Here is a 20,955-nt window from a genome sequence, read left to right on the forward strand (position 1 = left end):
ACATCTCCATAAAAAGTAACATTGTTTCTAGTTTCAGTCTAGCAAAACTCTACTCTGAAAACAAGCGTCAAAACTATGGAGATTCATTCCTAGCAATTTTGATCAATTAGATTAAGCAGATGAATATGCCAATTTCTGGTGGTATACATGGTCTTATGCACTGCAAGTATATATCTACAGAACTCTATTAATAAGCCAGAGCAATAAAGTTATTTGCAGCAGCAAATTGGTTATTGAGCCAGCCAATAAGAGATGGCAAAGTTGAATTCCCCCAGATAAAGATTTATCATGGAATTCAATAGCAAAAACGTTGGGGGTGGGGTGGGGGGGAGGGGGGGGGGGGGGCGCGAAAAAAAAACACATTCCAGTGATATCCTTGTAAAAACAAACAATCAAAAATATTAATTTTGACCAAGGATCTTGCAGCAAGAACAATAATCAAATAAGAAAAAACTTAGTTTCGTTCATACCAAGACAACTTCAGAGAGGATAAGGACTTGCATATCTTCAAATTGTGCTGGAAATTAGAAAACCCAAAAATATCCTCACAAAATACAGCAAATATTTGTTCAGCATTCACAAAATCGAATTGAAAACGAAACACAGCCAAACGAACCAGCTCCAACAATTTCAACACCATTATTACACATTAACTGAGATTTGATTATCCACATGAAAGCCCTAAACGACATAAAAAACGCAGCGTTTTTTTGTTGTTGTAAGAAAAGAAAAGAGGTAAAAGGAATTGATTAATATAACAATTCAGATACCAAAGGAAGGGCAGGCGATGGATCAAACGATGTCGTCGGGAGCGTGGGAGTTGCTGGTGAGCGTAAGAGGGCGATCCTTCGCCTCATCCTCCTCGTCGTCGTCGGGATCGGTTGTAGTGAGATTGACGCAAGAGCATCGTTCGAGGGACGCGAAGAAGGCGGAGACTACAGTGGCGCTCACCCAGCTCGCCACGTTGCCCAAGCTGTCTCGCGATATTATGCTGTTACTGGGGTTGTTATCTTCCATTACGAATTAGATTTTAGAATTTTGTGAGATATGAAAATGAAAATTGGGTATTTGCTTTTTGATTTGGGATTTGGATGAATTGTTTGGAATTGCGGATAAAATAAGAACGGACCCAATTGTCAAAGACTTGAAATTAGACCCTGAGATTTGTGATTTCATTATTTATATATATATATATAGATTTTACGTAACTCTCCCTCATCCACTGTCCAATCATAAATCATATAAATACTCTATGCATAATTTAAGCCTGACTCACGCTCATTACAATCCTAATTCATTATAATCTTAATTAATGTGATATTTACTTCTGATGAGTCGCATATTTTAATTGTAACCGATGACCAGGTTCGATTCCTTCCCACGGCACTGACCGATTCCACGGATGCACAGAGCAGAGTCACACTCAAATTTGTTTTATTTATTTATTTCGAAGTTTTACCATTAATGCTACAATAATTCCTTTTCATTCAATTTAATATTTATTGTTAAATTCATAAAAAAGAGAAAATTAGATATACTTGCAAAAGAAAATTACTTTTTAGCTGAATTAATAAACACCTCTGTTTCAACTTTCAAATAAAATAAAATAAAAGAAACACCTCCTGTTCGAGACTTCCCTTGTGAGAGCATATCTCTAAGCTCCAACAAATATATTAGACTGAATTATGTTTTAATTAATTGTATAATAATAGTTTCTATTTGATATTAATAAATAAATAAATAAAAAGTACAGTGGCAAGAGTGAGCAGAAAAGCTCCCCCGCAAGCCTCATTCTCGAAAAAACATTTTTTTTTTAATAGCATAAACAGACTTGCATATCCCATTCAGTATAACTGAGAAAAACTCAACTGTTCTGTAATTGTAAGTGTCAAAATCCCTCTGATTTCCCGCAATAAACCTCTATAGTATTTAACGAGACTGAAGCATCTTCTTGTAATCGTGGAACGTCCCATGGAACGGTGTCGCCTTGCCTTCTGATACAACCCATAGCTCCTCTACACTTCCAGATATCAGATGTTCGTCGTGACTAACCTGCGCGGTAGAAACAGGCGCATTTTACAACAAAATGTTTGATAAAACATGATATAGTTCAATAAGCTTAATGAATTATATTTATATCATTGATTAAGTTTCGTGAACTACAATCATGAAGAGAACAAGCAAAATACCATGAGAATCCCTCCTTGGAACAAAACGAGGCCTTGAATTAGTGCCTCCACTGCATCCAAATCCTACATTTTGAAACATCAGTATGTCAATCAAAATAGCTGAAATTTTTCACCATTGCAATAGTGGATAATAGAGTTAAAATAGCATCAAAAACTCTGTTTCAAAATATATACATATATCCAAACTCTATTTCCAACATAAATTCCACCTCCTTACCCCAGCAAAATCTCAAATCATATCTTAGCATCCCGACTTTCTAGAGCATGTTGGACATTACTAAAAGACAAAAGAGATGCAAAGAGAAGATTGCAACTTACAAGGTGATTAGATGGCTCATCAAGCAATATTATGTGTGGCTTTTTGAATGTAATCTTTGCAAAAGCAACTCTGCTTTTCTGGCCACCTAATATAGAAATTGTAAATGCAAAGACACATGAGAACCTGTACATAAAAACCTAAAACCTTATCATTGTGAAGACTGGTGGTGCACAGATGACACCACACACAACATATGGCTTGTGTGTTAGTCATGACAATAACATATAGCTTGCATTTTAGTCATGACTATAACATGGCTTGCATGCTACTTGTGGCAAGCCTTCAATCCAATAAACAATGCAAAAAGTCAATTCAGACAAAAGTCAAACTGCAGTTCTACAAGATCATTAAATAACCAATGTAATGTATCAATGACATAAGAAGATAAAAAAGGAAGCATACCAGACAAAGTGTACATTGGTTGAAGAGCAAGATTTCCAGTTACACCAAAAGAACCCAAGTGAGCTCGAAGCTTCTGCTCAGGCACCCCCTGCAGGAAGAAAACTTCAAATAAGGGATTTGATTACATGATATTCTTTGAACAATGGTATTCTGAGATCCAGGATAACAACAAATTATGACTGCCATATGAACTTGACACTACAGATTGTTTTCCACAAGGTGCACGAATGTATCCATAGATGCATAAATGTAATGCGAAAAGGAAGAGGAGAGTACAATAGCTTACAGGGAAGCAGCGCATCATGTACAAGAGGGGATTTGAAGATAGGTCTAGCCCATCAACATGGTGCTGACTGAACACAGCTATGCGAACCTGTTGAGACAGAAATGACAATCCATTATATCAAAGTATACAAGACCCAGACCAATTATTCCAAGAATAAAATAAAACTTTTACAAAGATATTAAGTGGAACAATAAGTAATGTATAAAAGAGAATCTGATAAATCCTACTGCACAGGGAATGAAGGTCATGACAGAAATACAATTGGCAAGTGAAACTTATTTTAGATACATGATAGACAAGAATCTGAGTTAAAATTGCAATTACTATATGAAACTTCTAGAAAACAAGAATAAGATACCTTAGCTGAACGGAAAACTGTTCCAGAGCTTGGTTGTAGCTCACCAGCAATAAGTTTGAGTATAGTTGATTTGCCGATCCCATTTGGCCCAACCACTGCAAAACAATACAAACACCCAGATAAAAACTGTCATCAGCATACAAGTAATACACAAAGATAGCACCATGTATTCCATTTATAGAATAATGACCTTGTGTATACAAATTCATTAATGTAAAGCATGAAAGATACATGATGTAATTAACTAATGCATAATCAAAAGCAAAAAGAGGGACAGGCATGCCTACTTGCTATCCTGCTGTCCAAATCAATCCCAAAATTCAAATTCTTAAATAATATAGGCCCACCAGGGTAACCAAATGATGCATCGCTGCAATCACATTCAAGAAGATTATTAGATTCCAACAAGCTTGGGATAAAATTCAAGATCCAAATGTAATTTTAACAGGGGATAAATTGGCATTCTGAATTTAAAGAAAATTTGGTAATGCATAGACATATACTGCTAGTTGAAAATAATTACAGCCACACAGCAAGGAACTTGTACTACTAGCAGAAGTGGAAAAATTAATTGCAAACCAATAATGCCTTTGATACTCAAAACACAAAAGCACAGCTTAAAAACATTTGTTCAACATTCCCCCAGATTAGCTGCAAAATATAACCTGAAACTTATTATAGGGGGCCCAGGTCTATCGTCCGGAGTTGGGAACTCAAATTTGTAGCTGCATTGTAAAAACAAAAAAATCATTGGTATAAGAGTAAATCCAAAAGAGGAAATTTGAAGCAAAAATATGCAAAGTCTAAACTTTAGAAATTCTGGAAAAAGTTATTGTCAACAGGAGAGCAGTACTTACTCAGGATCATTTACAACTTCATCTACATGACCCATCCGCTCTAATGCCTGACAAAGTCCAAGGGAACCAAAAGGCAAATTATTCAGCAACATAGCTGGACTAGGAATCAAGTCGAGATCAACATCGAAGTCAAAGACGTATAAGTTAATGAGAAAACCTTGATTCTTGACTGAACAAGGGATGCCCTCTTTGCATTATATCGGAACTTATCAATAAAGGACTGCATAATCAAGGAAAAGCATTTGCATGTTAGATACAAGTCAATATAATCTGTGAAACAAGGTGGACAATAGAAATAAAAAGTAAATTGCTTTCAATGCTTTTTGGATGAAGTGCAGCTAAGAAGACCTGCATATGTGCTCTTGATCGTTCATTAGACTCAAATGCTTTCACTTGGTTTTTAATCTGTTCCTCCCGGGTCCTCTCAAATGTATCATAATTCCCTTTGTATGCAGTCAGTTTTTGACCATGTAGATGAAGAATATCTGTGACCACCTGAAAATAATAATGAATTGACAAGAACTATCAGAATAAATATATTACTCGAGTATATTTTATCCCTAACAGAGAAGAAAAATAGCTCAAAAGAGTTACCGTGTTTAAAAACTCTCTAGCATGAGAAACAACTATGAATGTTTTTGGCCATTTCACTAGATAAGATTCCAGCCATAGGACAGCATGAAGATCAAGGTGATTCTGCCACAAAAACACTTTATATATAAAGCAAATTCAACTGCAACAATTCATTCCATAGAGAGCACAAACATAACACACCGTAGGTTCATCAAGCAGCAACAAATCAGGCTCTATAAAAAGAGCACGAGCCAAAGCAATTCGCATTCGCCACCCTCCTGAAAACGCTTTTGTTGCCCTGTGCTGCATTTCTGGAGAGAAACTCAGACCCTGCAAATGTCTGGTTAGTTAGATAAAGATTCAAAATGACCAAGACAACAATCAAGACTACTGTGCGTATAAATAGAACTCATTTAAAGTAGCTCCACATGCATGACATATGACAACAGCATGGTCAATTGATCCACATTTTACTCCAATTCCTAGGCTCCCATGTTACGTAGCTAAATATCTTCATTAGTTTCATTTAGGGAAAAAGCCATCTCCACTATTAACAACTATATATGAGCGGCAAATGTCTTTTCAAATAAAATTTCAAGCTCAAATCAGCAGACAGCATAAACTCAGCAAGAGAGAAAGAAAGTTTGAGAACTAACTGCAAGAATAGAAGCTGCACGTGCTTCTGCAGAATCTGCATCAATGAGCTCGAGCCTCTTGTATATTTCTTGAAGCCTTTGAGCAATAGCATCTTTGTCAATTGAACCATTGCTCTTTTCAGTAGTCTCCTCAAAATCCAATTCTCTCTTAAAAACAGTCACAAAATTGTCAGTAGGATGAATATACAGTAACTACACCAAGGACAATACAGAAAATTAAAAGGGAACAAAAGATAACAAGGCCAGGAACTGAAAACAAGAATTTTCGCTGTTATACAATAGAACAGTAAATATTCTACCTGCAGTGCCAGCAGACGAGCTTCTTCTTCCAAAAGCTGAGTTCTTTCAATATCAGTGTTAAGAACGCATTGCAAGGCTGTTGTGTCATCACCTTCCACTTCTTGCTCAACATGTAATATCTGGCAATTTGGAGGAATACCATCAATAGCATGCAGAGCCATGTGCCTGAGGAAAGTTGTTTTCCCAGTACCGTTTCTCCCGACAAGCCCTGCATACAATTGAAGTGAGGTTTTGTACATTAAACCCACCCAGCCACCAAACAACCGTCTCAATTGAAAACAAATATAAGCATTAGAACAAGAGCATCAATAAAAAAAATGGAAACAAACCCACCATAATGCCTTCCAAAAGATAGTGTGAGTGAACCATCAACGATGAGATCACGTCCACCTACAGAAACATTAAAGTTGTCCATATGTATATCCTTCACGGCAGGTCCACCATGTCTATCATGATTCACACACACAACAGGCATTCCAGCTCTAACTGCTTCCATCTCTGCCAGATGCATTTGGTATTGCGACTACATGCATAAATTCAAAAGAACAAGTCAAATAAAAACAACTAAGATATTCATTGACACTAAACTAATTAAAATTAACCTCAATCTAATCAAATACCCAGTGTAAAATGTCTCACCTCTCGTTGGCGTTCCTCCTTCCTCTTTTTCCTCTCTATCTTGGCTCTATCACGTTCAGACAGCAAGGGACTATCAGTCACCTCAGGCTTCTTCTTCGGAGCTTCCTCATCCATTCCATCATTCATTCTCAATGGCGTCGTGAGGCTGCGCACAGTTGGTTGCGGCTTTACCAACCCGTGCTTTCCAAACTTCTCATTCAACTTACCACAAACCTATCACAGATAGGAGGCACTCTTCAAATAATATTCAGAACAATTTTCTTCTTTTATTTAAAAAAAGAAAAGAAAAGAATGTAAATAGAACTAGTATAATCTTACCAGGCGGCATTCGTCGAAGTCGGATACGCATCCAGCGTTGACGAGGAGCTCGCCGATGGCGTCGAACGCGCCCTCGCCTTCCTCGCCAAAATCGAAGTCCTCATCGGCGAGGACGTTGACGATGTAATCAATAATCGGCTGGTCTACCTCCTGGACTCTCCCTCCCAGTACGTCGAGAACAACTGAGCTCGCAACTTCGGTCATCGGGCTCACTCAATACTCTAACTAACGTATTGCTATGAGAAAAATGTCGCGATAAAAGGGTTTTTGTCCTGTGAAAGCAGATGTGAAGCAAACCAACAGAACAGGGTTGGGCAAAATAACACGGGACCCGCCGATGAATGACGATGATACGTTTATTTGGTTTTTAACTTTATATTATACCCCTGTTGTTTATTGAAACGTTATTTCTCCGGTGCGAACTTCGGTATTTTTTTAATACGAACACATTTTTAATCTTACGGTTTAAAAAAATTAATTATTAAATAAATTATAAAATCATGTGATTTTATAAATTCTGTAATTTTAAAATGTCCGCGTATAAAATAAATGGAAATGTCCGCATTAAAAAAATTATATTTATATATTAAATTCCTCCCGTCCGGTACTAAAAGAATTCGGCCCATACTCTAAATCTCTCACTCATCTTTAGGGATGGCAATGGGGAGGGGAGGGGAGGGGACCAATCTCCCCGTATTCATCCCCGATATTTTGCGTATGTCCCCGTCCCCTCCACGTCCCCGTCAGAATTACTTGAAAGAATTCTTATCCCCTCCTCGAATAATAACAGGGGATCCCCGAGGGTCCCCGATCCCCAAATAATTAATACATTTTTTTTCGATTTTGAGTTAATCATATTAAAATAAAAAATTCAAATAAAAATAAAGTTTGAAATATATCTTACATTAACATTTATTACAAAAGTCACATACAGTAAATTAGTAAGTAACGCAACATGCAAGGGATACAAACTTCTTTTATAAACTATCATGAACAAATTAATAGTCTAATACAAAATTGTTACAAATAAAATTGAATTCAGATTCAAAATTAACTTTTTCAATGGTGGCGTGAGCACTTTATAAATGTGGACTATTCCTTTTACAACACAATAGTTAAATCGGAGCAAATCAAAAGTAAATATTAGATTAGATTAGATTAGATATTAAAATTGTAATTCGTTGTGGGCAATTATAATATCTAAATATAAATAAAAAATAGATTTAAGTTTAAAATATTTAAAGAATATTAAAATTTAAAAAAAAAATGTTTGGCTATTAAAATCTACTCGATCTTTTTAATATCCTAAATAAAAATTTAGAACTTTAATTAGTTAATTAGGCCTAAAAGTTTAATAATATAAATATTTTGATATTTTTTATTTTTACCAATATTTATAATTTTATAATTTAAACTTTATAATTTATTTACTAGTAATTTTAAAAAATTAAAATGGGGAAATAGGTAGGGGATGGGGATTCCACCTCATCCTCGTCCCCTCCCCGAATAAAAAATTGGGTATGAAATTATTCCCATACCCTCCCCGAATGGGGAAAATCCCCGAGGGTACCCGTCCCCGTGGGGATTTTTGCCATCCCTACTCATCTTCCCAAATCATCTTCACCTTCGTCTCATCTCCATTTCATCTTTTGCCCTAATTCCCCCCAAAATTCGCATCTTGTTATTGTTCATTGTACGGACGCTCTTAGTCTCTTCTCTTTAAATCTAAGATGTTAAAAAAAATAAAATAATCAATTAAAGGCTTAAGAGTCAATTTCGTTGCCCACCAATCTTAGTCCTTGAAAAAAAGATACTTCGATTGAGTCCTGCAATAACTCGTGATTTTCCTCCCCTACAACAATACAACTTCCCACTTGAGAAGTCGAACTATTTACGCACATTGGCACGCCCATGCCCTCAACATCGCAAGACTCAATTGGGATAGCCCAAGTCCCAACACCGATCGACTTGCCTCCTTATATAATGAGAGTTAGTTAGCTTCCCACATTGGGATATGATCGATTTTCCTCTAATATTAATAATGAGGACAAATCTTCCTCTAATTTAGTAAGAATTAATATTCAGATTGTGCTGTAATAAAATTATTCAAAACAATTCTGATAAATTTTTAATTATAAATGTCAAGATTGTAATACATCATTATATCAAAAAAACTTTTTACTTCGGCGCTTAGTAGAAGTGGGGTAAAAAATTAAGAAAAAGAATGGTGCCACATGATTACACTTGACGTGATGTGCATCTTGTCCTGGAATGTTTAACCATTTGCATTTTCTTTTTCTTTCAAGATCCGCGTGGTGTAAAAAACATGAAAATACAAGTCAGGTAGATTCCCATCAGAATCAGACTACCACACCCAAGGCAACTGCAATCTCTTATCTGCCTCCAAATTGTGAGCTACATAATACATTGCATCCTGAGCCTGGTCGCCAATCATTATGCTGTCTGTCAAGAATTTTGATGGTGACACAGTCACACTTTACCTAAAATGGATAATTATACATACAATACAGATGTGATGTAATAGCAGGATCTATATCTAGATAAACAAAATTTGCTCTCCAAAACTAATAACTTCAGGGTGCGTTTGATACATGTATTGTATTATGTTGTATTGTATTATTTTAATGTTGATGTATTGTATTATGCTGTATTGCATTAGCACTATATTATAATAATATTGTACAATGTTTGATGCTACACAATACTGTATTAATTTTTAGTAATGTTATGTTTGGTGTTGCACTGTACTGTATTAATTTCTTTTGGTGATTAATTTTAATTATATATTTAGAAAATAATATTTACTAGTACTTAGAAAAATACTAAATATAGAAGTGTTAAATTTAAGAATTTTTACATCAATTTTTTTGTTTAAATAAAAGAATCATAATTCTTTTATTTAAACTAACAAATTGTAGAAGAAGAAAGAGAAAATAAATAAAAGTGGGAAATTATATTAATAACTAAAAAGAAGGTTACGGTCGAGGCTGAACTGCCAATTGCGACAAACAAAAATGTAACCTCACAATATGTAATTTCAGTCATCCAGTTTGTTGCCAAGCGCCAAAACAGGGCTGTAATTTCAGTTACTCTTGTTGAATTTTGCAACTTCCTTTCTAATGTAACCCCTGTAATTGATTATGCCTTACCTCATTATTAACATGTTCTCCCAAACAAACAAACAAAATCCATTTTCATAGACAGCTAAATAGGTTACCAGCTTTAACAAGTTTCTAATTGCAGAGGGTTAATTGATTTATGACTCGATATTATAATTCGATTTTAATCACTAATTTATTGTATTATTGTATTAATTGTCGTATGAATAAATTGTGTAACAATAATGATATTGCTCAAATTGCCAATCATACACTATGAACCAAACTACTTTTTCATATGAACCTAACAAAAAAATTGACAGGAAAAGCATGATTTGAACAAATGGATGACCAACTTTCTAAAAAGAAAGAAAAGGAAAAGAACAATAAAAACTAAAAGCAAACGGATGATCAGGACCACAACTTTTCCATTTTACTGCAGCATTTCACACACACATATATAAAGTATATGCAGAGATGTTATTCCTCTGTTCTCATATAATCCAAACAGGGGCAATTTTCTGCACTTGGCTAAAAACCCAGCCCCAGCAATTAGCCCCTTATTTTCCATAAAAATCAATTGCTACGAATGTTTGATTATAACGGAAAAATATGATTAAATTGAAAGCAAATAAAATAAAATCCTAATCTAGAAATTAAACCTAAATTAAAAAATTAAACCCAAATGAAATATCAAACCTTAGGTGGTGAAGGACAGGGAGAACAATTGTACTGCACAGTACAGATGGTGTTGCAGCGGAGGTGGTGTCACGCCGTGGGGTGCAGTGGAGGTGGTATCACGCAGTGGGTGGGTGTCGCACGATGAGGTTACGGTGGAGTTGGTGTCGCACGGCAAAGGCTGTTGATGTGGTGGTGGAGCATCGTGGAGTTGGCTCTTGTTAAGCCACTACACAGGAGAAATCACAGATTGAACAAGGAGAGCTATTTTGGTTTATTTGAGGACAAGGTGAGAACGAGAGCGAAGTCTAATTTTTTTGGTCTGAAATAGTTGCAAAACCCGCTTAAACCCGACCCCCCCCCTCGGGTTTAGTTTATGCGTGTTTGACCGCATAAAATTTGGAGTTGACCACATTGTAATACTATGTGATGTAAGTACCAAACATGGTATAATAATATTCTAATACAATGAGGAGCTCTTATACCATAACCAAACATGCCCTCATTGCATTGGGTGCAGCCCATAGTAACAGCATCACCCTCTTAGTAAGAGAAACTACATGGAAAAGTATTGTTGTTGACAATTAACAGCACAATCTTTCCAAGAGCTGTATCCCTGTGGAGGACATGGAAAAGGTATAAGATCATTCGCTGTTAAGCATCAAAATGAGAATAAAAATAATCACCATTACAAGTGATTCTATAATAACACAAGACACAGACAGCAAGATTTAACCAAAACTTTCTTTCACTGACAAAGCAAATTAGTTGAAGCCCAACAGCAAAATTTAATGGCTCAACAGGTGTTCAAAGAGCCACAAGACCAAAGCAACAAAATTCCATATCAACACAGAGTAACTAATAACATATATCACTATTCTAAGCAAGTACGAAGAAATAAGGATTCATGAGATTACCTCACCGCACATGCATCATATAATTTAAGAATACATGGTGAGTAAACGAAACTTGAATTACACCCTATACTATGCCTTTGCTCGGTAAAAGTTGAATAAAATCATTGGCTACACTGGCACTTCTGGCTAAGCTCTCAAACAAACCATCTACTTCTAGTCTTTATTCCTCTCCCCGCTCTTTCGAGAATCGGTGGCGAGGCTCTAAATGTACTTCCGCAAGCATTTTTGACCAAAGCTCTTCAAATTTATTGTGGAAACCCTTCTGAAACCATTCCAAAATTTCCGAATGCAGAACCCTGGGATTCTCCTCCCATGCCTTCTTTAACATTGCACAGCTGTCAATTGACTTGGTCTTTAACTTGTTCAGAAGTTTGCCAACCCGTCTTTGACCAGATTCCTCTGTCTTTAAAATGCTACGAGGATGAGCTACCAAAAACTTCTGAACATATCTTAAACACGGCAACACCCAACCTTCAAGCAAAGCACATGCAAATACTGCCACGCGATGCTCATCATCTCTACTAACTGGCAGACTATGCAATGGGAGTTCCCATTGATGAGGCCCGAATAATGGATTGACCCAATATAATACTTGGTCTTTATAACAGTCGTAATTATATTTGGAGCCTTCGAGGGACTTTGAAAAATGGCACAGAGGTCGAGCATACTCAACCAGCCAATCTGCTTTCACCCTTGTTGCTCCATGCATGTATGGCCGTTTTGTATGTAACAGTTCACTGTACACCAAGAACTCAGGGGCTGAGTTAGCAACAGATGACCTACGATGAAGGAACACATCTTCTTTAACCATGCAGGCTTGATAACGAACTGCATTAACTTTTCTCTCTCCTGCCGATGATCCTGACTTTGCCCTAATGCGCTTTGCAACTCTATCAGCCCAGCCAGCACAAACAGCTCGGCACAAGAGCTCTTCCTCATTTTGTAAAAGAACGTTCTTACTAGAGGAAATCCTCCAAGAGTGTTCTACATCACCCAAAGTTCCATGAGTCCATGAGAAATCCTGATCTGAATTCACATTTTGATTAAAGAGCAAATGAAGAAGCTGCTTTCTCAGCTTGGACATTTCCTCCATGGTTTTTAAATGTAAAGCATATTCATTGCAGAATTCCACTGGGCTTTTAGAAAGCTCAAAGCACTGTAATGCATAAGCAACAGTCAAAACATCACTGGTAGGATTGGAAAATTTTGCATGAGACAGTTTAGCAACTTCTTTTAATTTCCTTTTCCCCAACTTTTCTTGCCTGCACATAGGATCCTCACTATCTAGAGCGTTATCTCTCTCCTCGAGCTCTGAGTCATTGCTATTAGTTTGGGTTCCTTCCAACTGCAAGACAAAAGGATTTGACACGCTCAAAGCTGCTGCTGCTGCAACTCCATATCCCAAAACTAGATTCGCTCGGGCATAACTTTTCACTTTCATAGTTTGGATAAGTGTAAGGAGCATCCGGGAGTGGCGAGGACTCATGGGGTAGTGAGCCATTGCCTTTCCCAGGGCTGTCAGTCTTCCATTGCTATCAAGAGCTTCGAGAGCCTTCAGGCAGCGTTCTGCTTCAACCAAAGCAGTTGCCTCAGGGGGAGTTGGAAATGGGAAATTTGAAACCTGTATACATATACAAGAAAAACATAAGTACTTTTAACAGTTAAAAATGAGGAAAAGTCTCATTCTAAAGTAAAAGAAACTTTACATTGACTGGGTAGATGACAATAACCAAGACAACCAAAGCTTTTAGTTCTAGATTTGGTTATCTATAAGAAAAATATATTGTTTCCCATCTATCAACTAACTGGTCAAGCACCACAGAGCAGTACTGTGCACTATGTGCAGGCGGCTAGATAACTACCTTGTGCAGTTTGTAGCTTATACAGCACACCTTTCACCCAGTGATAAAAATTATTTAGCCAAGAAATTGCTAGATTTTAAAGCTGTAAAAGAAAGATGCCTTCAAAAGAAACCACCTATCCCCCAAGAAAAGAACATGCGGCCACCACTAATACAACTAATTGTTTCATCAATCCAATACGAAACAAATAAAAGAGTTTACTAAGCAGTAGTACAAGCACCATATTACGTACAATACACACCTTATCAATGTTCATGGATTTCATGAGAAGAACCACACCATCAACAGGTACTTTAGATATTTCAGCACAAGAGAAGTCAGGAAGTATGTTGTTGAAGACCGCAGAAGAATACAGACGATAGCAATGGCCAGGCGCAGTTCTTCCAGCTCTTCCTGCACGTTGAGCAGCTGAGGCCTTACTTATCCACTGAATCTCATATGATTCAATACCATTAGCAGAGTTATATTTCTTCACTTTCTCTCTTCCCGTATCAACCACATACTTTATGCCTGGGATCGTCAAGGAGGTTTCAGCCACATTGGTAGAAACAACAACAAGCCGCTCCCCTTCTTTAACATCTTCAAATACACGAAGCTGTGCTGCAGCAGGTAGCATGGCATAAAGAGGCAGAACACACAATGCACCAACACCGGCCCTTTTATTATCTCCCATCTTCTCCACATCAGGAGAAGACAGCTCTGGGCATTGTTCTGGTGTAGGAGTAGGTGGCAGCTCTGTGCATTGTTCTGGAATAGCAGGAGTAGACAGCTTCATCTGAGAACTAGGGCCTGATGCATTTTTCCCAGACAAAGCTTCAAAAGCAAGCTTAAGAGAACCAAGACTCCAGTTCTCTTTTAACACATCTACAGGATCATCACCATCCATTGGGCATTTTTGTTCCACCAATTTTTCATCCTCCCCAAGTATTTCTGTTTCACTTTCAGTTTCTGAATCAGACAAAGCATCCAACTCATTGTCATCAATATCAAACTGATCTTCATCATAAGAACTAAACCTGTCAGTTTGCTGCTCAGTTGAATATCCTTGAATCTCAAATGCTTCATTGATCTCTTTCATATTAATGTCCTTGGTGGCATTTGGTTCAGAGTCAGCAACTACCTGATTCCCTTTATTCTCTTTAGAAGAATTTACCAGCAGCTGCTTTGAAGCTTTACGTAACTTAGAGCATAAGTATTCTACCTCCCTCTGCCCAGTGACAAATACAAGTATGCCACCTTGTGGCAGCCTCTTGTGAATGGACATGACTTTTTTGTAGGCTTGGCCAATATAATCAACAATCTCCGTTCTCTTTGAAAAATGTACAGTCACTGGAAACTGTCTGGTAGGGACTTCTATAATAGGAGGATTACGGAATAATCTTCCTCCAGAAATAAAGTCTTCTACTCGCAAGGTAGCACTCATCAGAATAAGTTTTAATGGGAAAACCCTATCTTTAGGTTGTATACATTGTCCTGAACACAACAACTGTTGCTGCTTCTCATATAGAACCTGACACCAAAAGTAACATCATATATATTAAGGATAAAAAGAAAAGAGTAATAGCCATAAGTTTTGTTTACTAAGAGGCAAAGACATCTGTTTTTAAGCTTCACCTGCCGAGGCTGAATTATACGAGAAAGCATTCCAATAAGTATGTCTGTATTCAAGCTCCTCTCATGAGCCTCATCCAGAATTATAACCGAGTATTGTCTCAATAAAACATCATACTGCAGCATGCAATCAAGCAATGTGTTTAATCAACCATATCCAAGTAAATTTGGTAATCAAATACCATAACACATACATCTGTTGTAAAATGTGACAGTTACATGCAGCGCATTATTCTTTAAAACAAGCCTCGATAACTGTAGTGTTAATATGCCCGAAGTACAATTCTCCATTACCATGATCCAGACACATAATTCAAGAAGAAGATTTGAATATTAAATAGGAAAACCTGATAGTACCAAAAATTCATAGCTACCATAAACTAAACCCTAACATTTTTCTGTCTTTCTTTTCCTTTCCTTTTCCTAATACAGATAACTATTAAAGGTGCACTGTCCAGTAGTCAGCTGGAGCTTAGCAGCAAGGTTTAGCACAGAGTTAAGAGTCTAAAGAAGATAATGCAAACATTCACCAGAAATGTTGATAAAATATTCAAGGCACATATTTAATGAAATTCAATAAAATTACATATTCTATTAGCAAACTAGATATAACGAATATATTAAACGTATTTCAAAGGGACCAAAAAAAGATATATATATATATATATATGTGTGTGTGTGTGTGTGTGTGTGTGTCAACTACATTGGTAGTTATTAGCATCCACTGAACAAAGAATTGGTCAAGAAATCATAAGAGGAAAAACTATTCTATTGTAAACACTATCACTATTGAATAGATACCTAAAGGATATTTTATGATCATCATATCAGCAATACTTTACATGAGCTATTTCAGTTTTAATATTACTTGCAAAAGATTGTAATATTTGGGAAAAGCAAAACCTTAAGTTCTCGTAGTAATATTCCATCAGTCATAAACTTGATTGAGCAACTGTCTCCAATTTTCTTGTCATGCCTAACTTGAAATCCAACCTCTTTGCCCAGATGAAGTCCAAGCTCAAATGCCACTCGCTTGGCAGTGGCAAGCACCGCAACACGACGTGGTTGCGTAACACCAATTCTGCCACTTCGACTGCTACACCGATTGGAACCAAAGCCAGCTTCAAAAAGGAACTTAAACATACAAAAGAAAAAGAAAAGGAAGGAAGAAATTAGGCTTCCTGGAAACCAAAAAAAAAAAAAGATTTTATATCCCAGCATTTATCTATGACCATTGACCAAGCATCATTCAAACCCACCTGAGGCACTTGTGTAGTCTTCCCACACCCAGTTTCTCCACATATAATAACTGCAGAATTGTCATTTACAGCTTCCATTATCTCCTGCTCCATCATGACTATAGGAAGATCTTTCCTATTGGTTTCAACCTCATTTGGCCTTGATACATGCACCACAATTGGGGCTGCAAGAGGTCTTTGCAAGGAACTTGGAAGATTGCCAGTCATGCTAGCATTTATATTTAAGCTCTTATATGGTCCATCCTGTCCCAATCAAACCCACAGCATCTGATTATAGGATAAGAATAAAGTGATGTATAATAGAGAAAGAAAATATTTCTATCACTTTATATGATACAATAAATCAAACATTACAGCATGCTGCAAATTAAGTGTAACAAATGCATATCACTTGTGCAAATAAGTTCAAAGTTTGACTTTAATGGCATTCAATGAATCTAATTATAAACCTTTCTGACGGTGGTATTTTATAATAGTCAATACCTATATAAAGCAATTCCCATTCCCTTTCGTTTTCCCCTTACCCAGGCTTCTAAAGATCCATATACTGTTTAGAGGGGCACTAAAGTTATAGTGAAATCCTATACTTTAGAAGTTACTTTCACTAACACAATATCGTCATGAAGGCACAACAGACATTCATTATCTATATTAACCTAAAATATTCCAATGTCCAACTTAGAGGAATAAAATTTGAGAAACGAATTTCTCAAATAAATCAGAAAATAATCAGAAATAAACATTACTGGATATATAAAAATTATTTATGTACTTTCTATTTCTTTCCCATATCCAGAAACTAAAGTGGAATTCATGATAGCACAAAACACATAATACTACACAACTGTTGATCTAAGAAGCCAAAACACAAGCACAACACCCCCCCCACACCCCAACCCCAACCGGGGGGGGGGGTGAAGAAAACGAGTTCCTTTCATGAAAAATATATATTCATCAAGTTCTATTCTCTACAGATAAGTAACATACCGTTGACTTAGAACTGTTTCCACCATCATAAATGGACAAAGCTGCAGTACTATTTCTAATGTCATATTCCATACCCGTACTGTTGTCCTTGTTTGAAACCTCTTCAGGTGGTAGGGCAGCAACAATTTCATTGTTTGAACCAAGTTCATCATCGGGAAGCAACTCTTGAAATGAGCCTAATGAAATAGATGCACCATCTACTTCTTTATTACCAATCATTGGTTGCAGTGGTTCATTTTCATCAATATGTTGTCTTTGGATTTTGACCAAGTCAGGTTCAGTTTCACCATAAGCATCACTTCCATGCCTTTTCTTTGGAGCTCGGTCACTTTGTGGATCTTCTAAACCTTCCTTGGAAAATAGCACGACATTTCTTCTCTTTTCAAGCCTAGTTTTAGCCTACAAGATGAATTGCCAAATAAGTAAACTAATATAACCTTAATTTAAATATAATGTCAAAAGTTAGCATCGATTCCATCATACAAACCTTACCAATATCTTTAGATGCCTCCAGAACATTATAAAGACCAGTTGAAATCTTGTATTTCCTGAAATTTTAAAGTTTAAGGTATTTCTCAACTATTCTAAGCTTTTTTTTTTCTGTAAAGGTAAAATCTCAAATATATTAACATATAAAAGAGAGGATACGGTGACATACTCTAGGTTTTCTTGGGCTTTCGAAAACATGTAAGCTTTCTCCTTCTCCTCCTGCATTAATTAAAAGCAAATCAATCATGGTAAAGTGCAATTAGAAAACAATGGAAGCAAGTAGCCAGAGAAAGGGTCACCTCCAACTTTTTCAATTTTCTTTGCTGGGATTTGCTTTGATTTGGATATTGCTTAGTTGTAGCCTTTTCCTGCTCCAGCAAAAAGGAATTTTAAACAAAAAAGCTCTAACAGTATATAGAAGGAAAGAACTATAGAGCTAATAAATTAGCTGCATACCTTATTCATGCGTTTCTTTCGATCAGTTTTATTCACTGTAAAAATCATTGCATTGCAATCAACACCCTCCAAGCTACAAAATGCAAGAAAAAAACATGCATGGTCATAAATTTAAATAGCTAAAAAAATAATAGATATATCAGCTCAACAGTCAACACAAACCACCCAATAGGCCAATACAATGAATTTCACAACAGGAAGAAATATAGATGATTTTCTCCATTATTTGCCCATGAATCTATTTACATAAATAGTTAATTTCATTAGATAGTTCATTTCATTAGCCTGTAAAGGTAACATGCCACATGTGATCATTATTAAAGATAGCCAAAAAAATTAAAAGGAAAAGAAAAAGATTAAAATTTAACTTGTGTGCCAATACTCTCAAAGCTAAAACTTACACTAGCAGCTTCTGTTATAAAAAAATAACATGTTATTCACCTGCATGAGCTCGGTCCACGCTTCGGTTTGCTCCTCTGCTTCCTTTTTGCCATAATTAGTTTGTTCTTCAAACTTGAATCAACTAAAACTGGAAAAAGAAAATGACACCACCAACTATAAAAATAGCTTAACCTAAACCTTTTTGGTGTAATAAATTTAACTCTCTGTTTGTCTCCAGGAAGAAGACTTTCAATCCCTAGAAATATTTATTTCAATATAACAGCAACAAAATTGCAATCCCTAGAATTACTTATTTGAGTACAATGGCAACAAATCACAAGAGATTGCTGCCGGTGCCAGGTAGGGGTGACTAAATCGGATTTCGGTTCAGGTTGTTCGGTTTGCGTTACAACCCAATCGTGTTGAAAACGCAAATTAATTCGCTTCAGTTCAGTTTGGATTCATACTTCGGATTGGTTTGGGTTGGTAATTTCGGTTCAAATTTCGGTTAGGGTTAATTCGAGTTGGAACAGTTCAATTCAAAAAATTTGGGTTAATTCGGGTTAGAGGTAATAATAATGTAAAAAAAATGGTTTGCTGATTCATAATTTTGACTCATTTGCTAATAATAATAATAATAATAATAATAATGTAAAAAAATGGTTTCAATTGAACTGTATTGGCACGCCTGGGGTTACTCACATTTACTAACAGCTACTTACAATATGGCATTATTTACAACTCAATGGTGATTGACTGATTGCTTTGATAGTTGATTGAGAGCGTAAAGATTTGGCAATTGGCAGAATTATAGAGCATGGAAGAGAGCTTAAGACCAAATAATTACTGACCTTGATGTTGATGAGTTGATGGATCGGATGGATTGGAAGCTAGGCAGAGATGGAAGTGAGTCAAGAGATGGCAGCTAGTTTGGAAGCGAACGGCACAGGGTGAACGGCTTTGGGCTGCGAGCATGTAGAGGGCGTGCTGAGGGCGAGCGTGAATTAACTACGAAAAGTGAATTAACTACAATGCTGAGTGGGGCCTTCTACGATGATAGGCGTGTCGTCTGTCTGAACGCAATCTTAAACCGTCGGTGAAACGTAAAGCTAATCGTACGGCTGCGGCACGGGTACCTTCCCATATCAGAAAGATTTTGCAAATTTGATGAAGTGGACCGGTCAAAATATGGGCCGTGTGGGGCCGACGGCCATGGTGTTTGCGATGTAGCAGTCAAAGGACGCTGCCGTTCGGAACTTTGAAATTTGTATTAGTCCCCGACGTGCGTACACCATCTGTCCACTCAACACAAGTTGCCTAAAGACAGGGAATCGAAAAGGAATAAAAATATAAATATAAATAAAAACCAATTACTAGATGTTATTTCGTCATGCCATTTGGTGATGTACATATATATTAAGTTCATCAAATTTATAATTAGGCATGAATGACAGTACCCTCAGCCACGGACAAATAATTAAATTTTATTAAAATAACTGAATTTATTTCTTTAAAAAATAAATCCTAAAATTTTAATAATTTAGGAGATTTTTATTAAATTACAAAATTTTACAATTATTTTTATAATTATAATTTTATATTAAAATCATTTTTATTAAAAATAAAAATTCTAATTTTAGGATTTATTTTTATTAAATTTTGGGATATTTTTATGATTATAATTTTTAATTTTAAAAGTTTTTATAAGATAAAATAATCTTTTAATTTATTTAGGGGTAAAATTATAATTTTATTAAAATAATTTAATAGTGTTAATGTAAAAGTAGCTAGTTGATACAAATATGAAAAGAAATGAAGTGCAAAGTACATGTTAAAATTTTGTAGTGATTGGATGAACATAAGGCAAAATAAAAGTGGTGCAATGATAATTTCCCATTTTTTATTTTGACAGTTGTTCTAAATTACATAAATATTTTTCCTTGTAATTTTTAATTGACAAATTGAACATCTTTGGTATTTTTGGCTTTCAATTATATTAGGGTTGATAATTTTTTTTAATTATGTTATTTACAGATTGTTACTGACATTACAATTAATATTTACAATCATACTGCACAATTGGGACTATCGCCATACATTAACACACTGAAACACTTGCCCAAATACTTTAAACTCTCTCTAATATTCGAGAGGTGCCTACTCCACTCACATTTCGTAATGGAGAGACTGTCTCCATTCAATTATATTGATAATTGAGAGAATATTAAAACTAACTTTCATAAAGCTCTTATGGAGGCTTTATACTCTTGCACTCAACATTATAAATGTAAAATTTCTC

At 36.0% G+C, this 20,955-nt stretch overlaps 2 protein-coding genes across 8 annotated transcripts; both read right to left on the bottom strand.

Moving 5' to 3' along the window:
• Window positions 1-1,673: 1,673 nt before the first annotated feature.
• Window positions 1,674-7,279, bottom strand: LOC102620076 (ABC transporter F family member 3). 2 transcript variants are annotated; one of them, XM_006476267.4, is made up of 18 exons: window positions 6,898-7,275; window positions 6,580-6,792; window positions 6,274-6,463; window positions 5,940-6,148; window positions 5,641-5,787; window positions 5,186-5,314; window positions 5,006-5,107; window positions 4,760-4,906; window positions 4,569-4,631; window positions 4,412-4,458; window positions 4,220-4,279; window positions 3,842-3,924; window positions 3,555-3,649; window positions 3,197-3,283; window positions 2,911-2,998; window positions 2,508-2,593; window positions 2,190-2,252; window positions 1,674-2,052 (listed from the first exon to the last, which is right to left on the bottom strand). In XM_006476267.4, the coding sequence occupies exons 1-18, from the start codon at window positions 7,099-7,101 to the stop codon at window positions 1,930-1,932; spliced, it is 2,136 nt and encodes a 711-aa protein (XP_006476330.2). In that variant the 5' UTR covers window positions 7,102-7,275; the 3' UTR covers window positions 1,674-1,929. The 2 variants fall into 2 exon arrangements, with proteins under 2 accessions (XP_006476330.2, XP_024954751.2); XM_025098983.2 differs by lacking the exon at window positions 5,006-5,107 and having other exon boundaries at window positions 6,898-7,279.
• A 1,879-nt stretch (window positions 7,280-9,158) lies between these two features.
• Window positions 9,159-19,961, bottom strand: LOC102620556 (ATP-dependent RNA helicase DEAH13). Of its 6 annotated transcripts, none has more exons than XR_008052988.1 (14): window positions 19,508-19,961; window positions 18,717-18,804; window positions 18,276-18,348; window positions 18,119-18,187; window positions 17,989-18,038; window positions 17,818-17,878; window positions 17,331-17,729; window positions 16,344-16,586; window positions 15,988-16,218; window positions 15,088-15,201; window positions 13,715-14,983; window positions 11,612-13,232; window positions 10,716-11,310; window positions 9,159-9,337 (listed from the first exon to the last, which is right to left on the bottom strand). XR_008052988.1 is itself a non-coding variant. In XM_006476269.4 (12 exons), exons 1-12 carry the CDS (start codon window positions 19,629-19,631, stop codon window positions 11,772-11,774), a joined length of 4,182 nt encoding a protein of 1,393 aa, XP_006476332.2. In that variant the 5' UTR covers window positions 19,632-19,961; the 3' UTR covers window positions 11,425-11,771. The 6 variants fall into 6 exon arrangements, 2 of the variants coding, with proteins under 2 accessions (XP_006476332.2, XP_052292732.1); XR_008052987.1 differs by having other exon boundaries at window positions 9,159-9,360; XR_008052986.1 differs by having other exon boundaries at window positions 9,159-9,398.
• Between the last annotated feature and the right edge of the window lie 994 nt (window positions 19,962-20,955).

The sequence above is a fragment of the Citrus sinensis genome, chromosome 3 (assembly GCF_022201045.2).
Source record: "Citrus sinensis cultivar Valencia sweet orange chromosome 3, DVS_A1.0, whole genome shotgun sequence".
Classification (NCBI taxonomy): Eukaryota; Viridiplantae; Streptophyta; class Magnoliopsida; order Sapindales; family Rutaceae; genus Citrus; species Citrus sinensis.

What these genes read in the sequence shown, in the direction of transcription:
- LOC102620076 (XM_006476267.4), bottom strand. Translation starts at nt 7,101, where the DNA reads ATGACCGAAGTTGCGAGCTCAGTTGTTCTCGACGTACTGGGAGGGAGA. An exon ending in TTTGGACAGCAGGATAGCAA is followed by an intron (nt 3,650 to 3,841) that starts GTAGGCATGCCT and finishes ATTGTTTTGCAG; the next exon opens with TGGTTGGGCCAAATGGGATC. An exon ending in TCCAAGGAGGGATTCTCATG is followed by an intron (nt 2,053 to 2,189) that starts GTATTTTGCTTG and finishes TCTACCGCGCAG; the next exon opens with GTTAGTCACGACGAACATCT.
- LOC102620556 (XM_006476269.4), bottom strand. Translation starts at nt 19,631, where the DNA reads ATGCTCGCAGCCCAAAGCCGTTCACCCTGTGCCGTTCGCTTCCAAACT. An exon ending in GAAAATTGAAAAAGTTGGAG is followed by an intron (nt 18,039 to 18,118) that starts GTGACCCTTTCT and finishes TAATTAATGCAG; the next exon opens with GAGGAGAAGGAGAAAGCTTA. An exon ending in GTATAATTCAGCCTCGGCAG is followed by an intron (nt 14,984 to 15,087) that starts GTGAAGCTTAAA and finishes TTTTGGTGTCAG; the next exon opens with GTTCTATATGAGAAGCAGCA.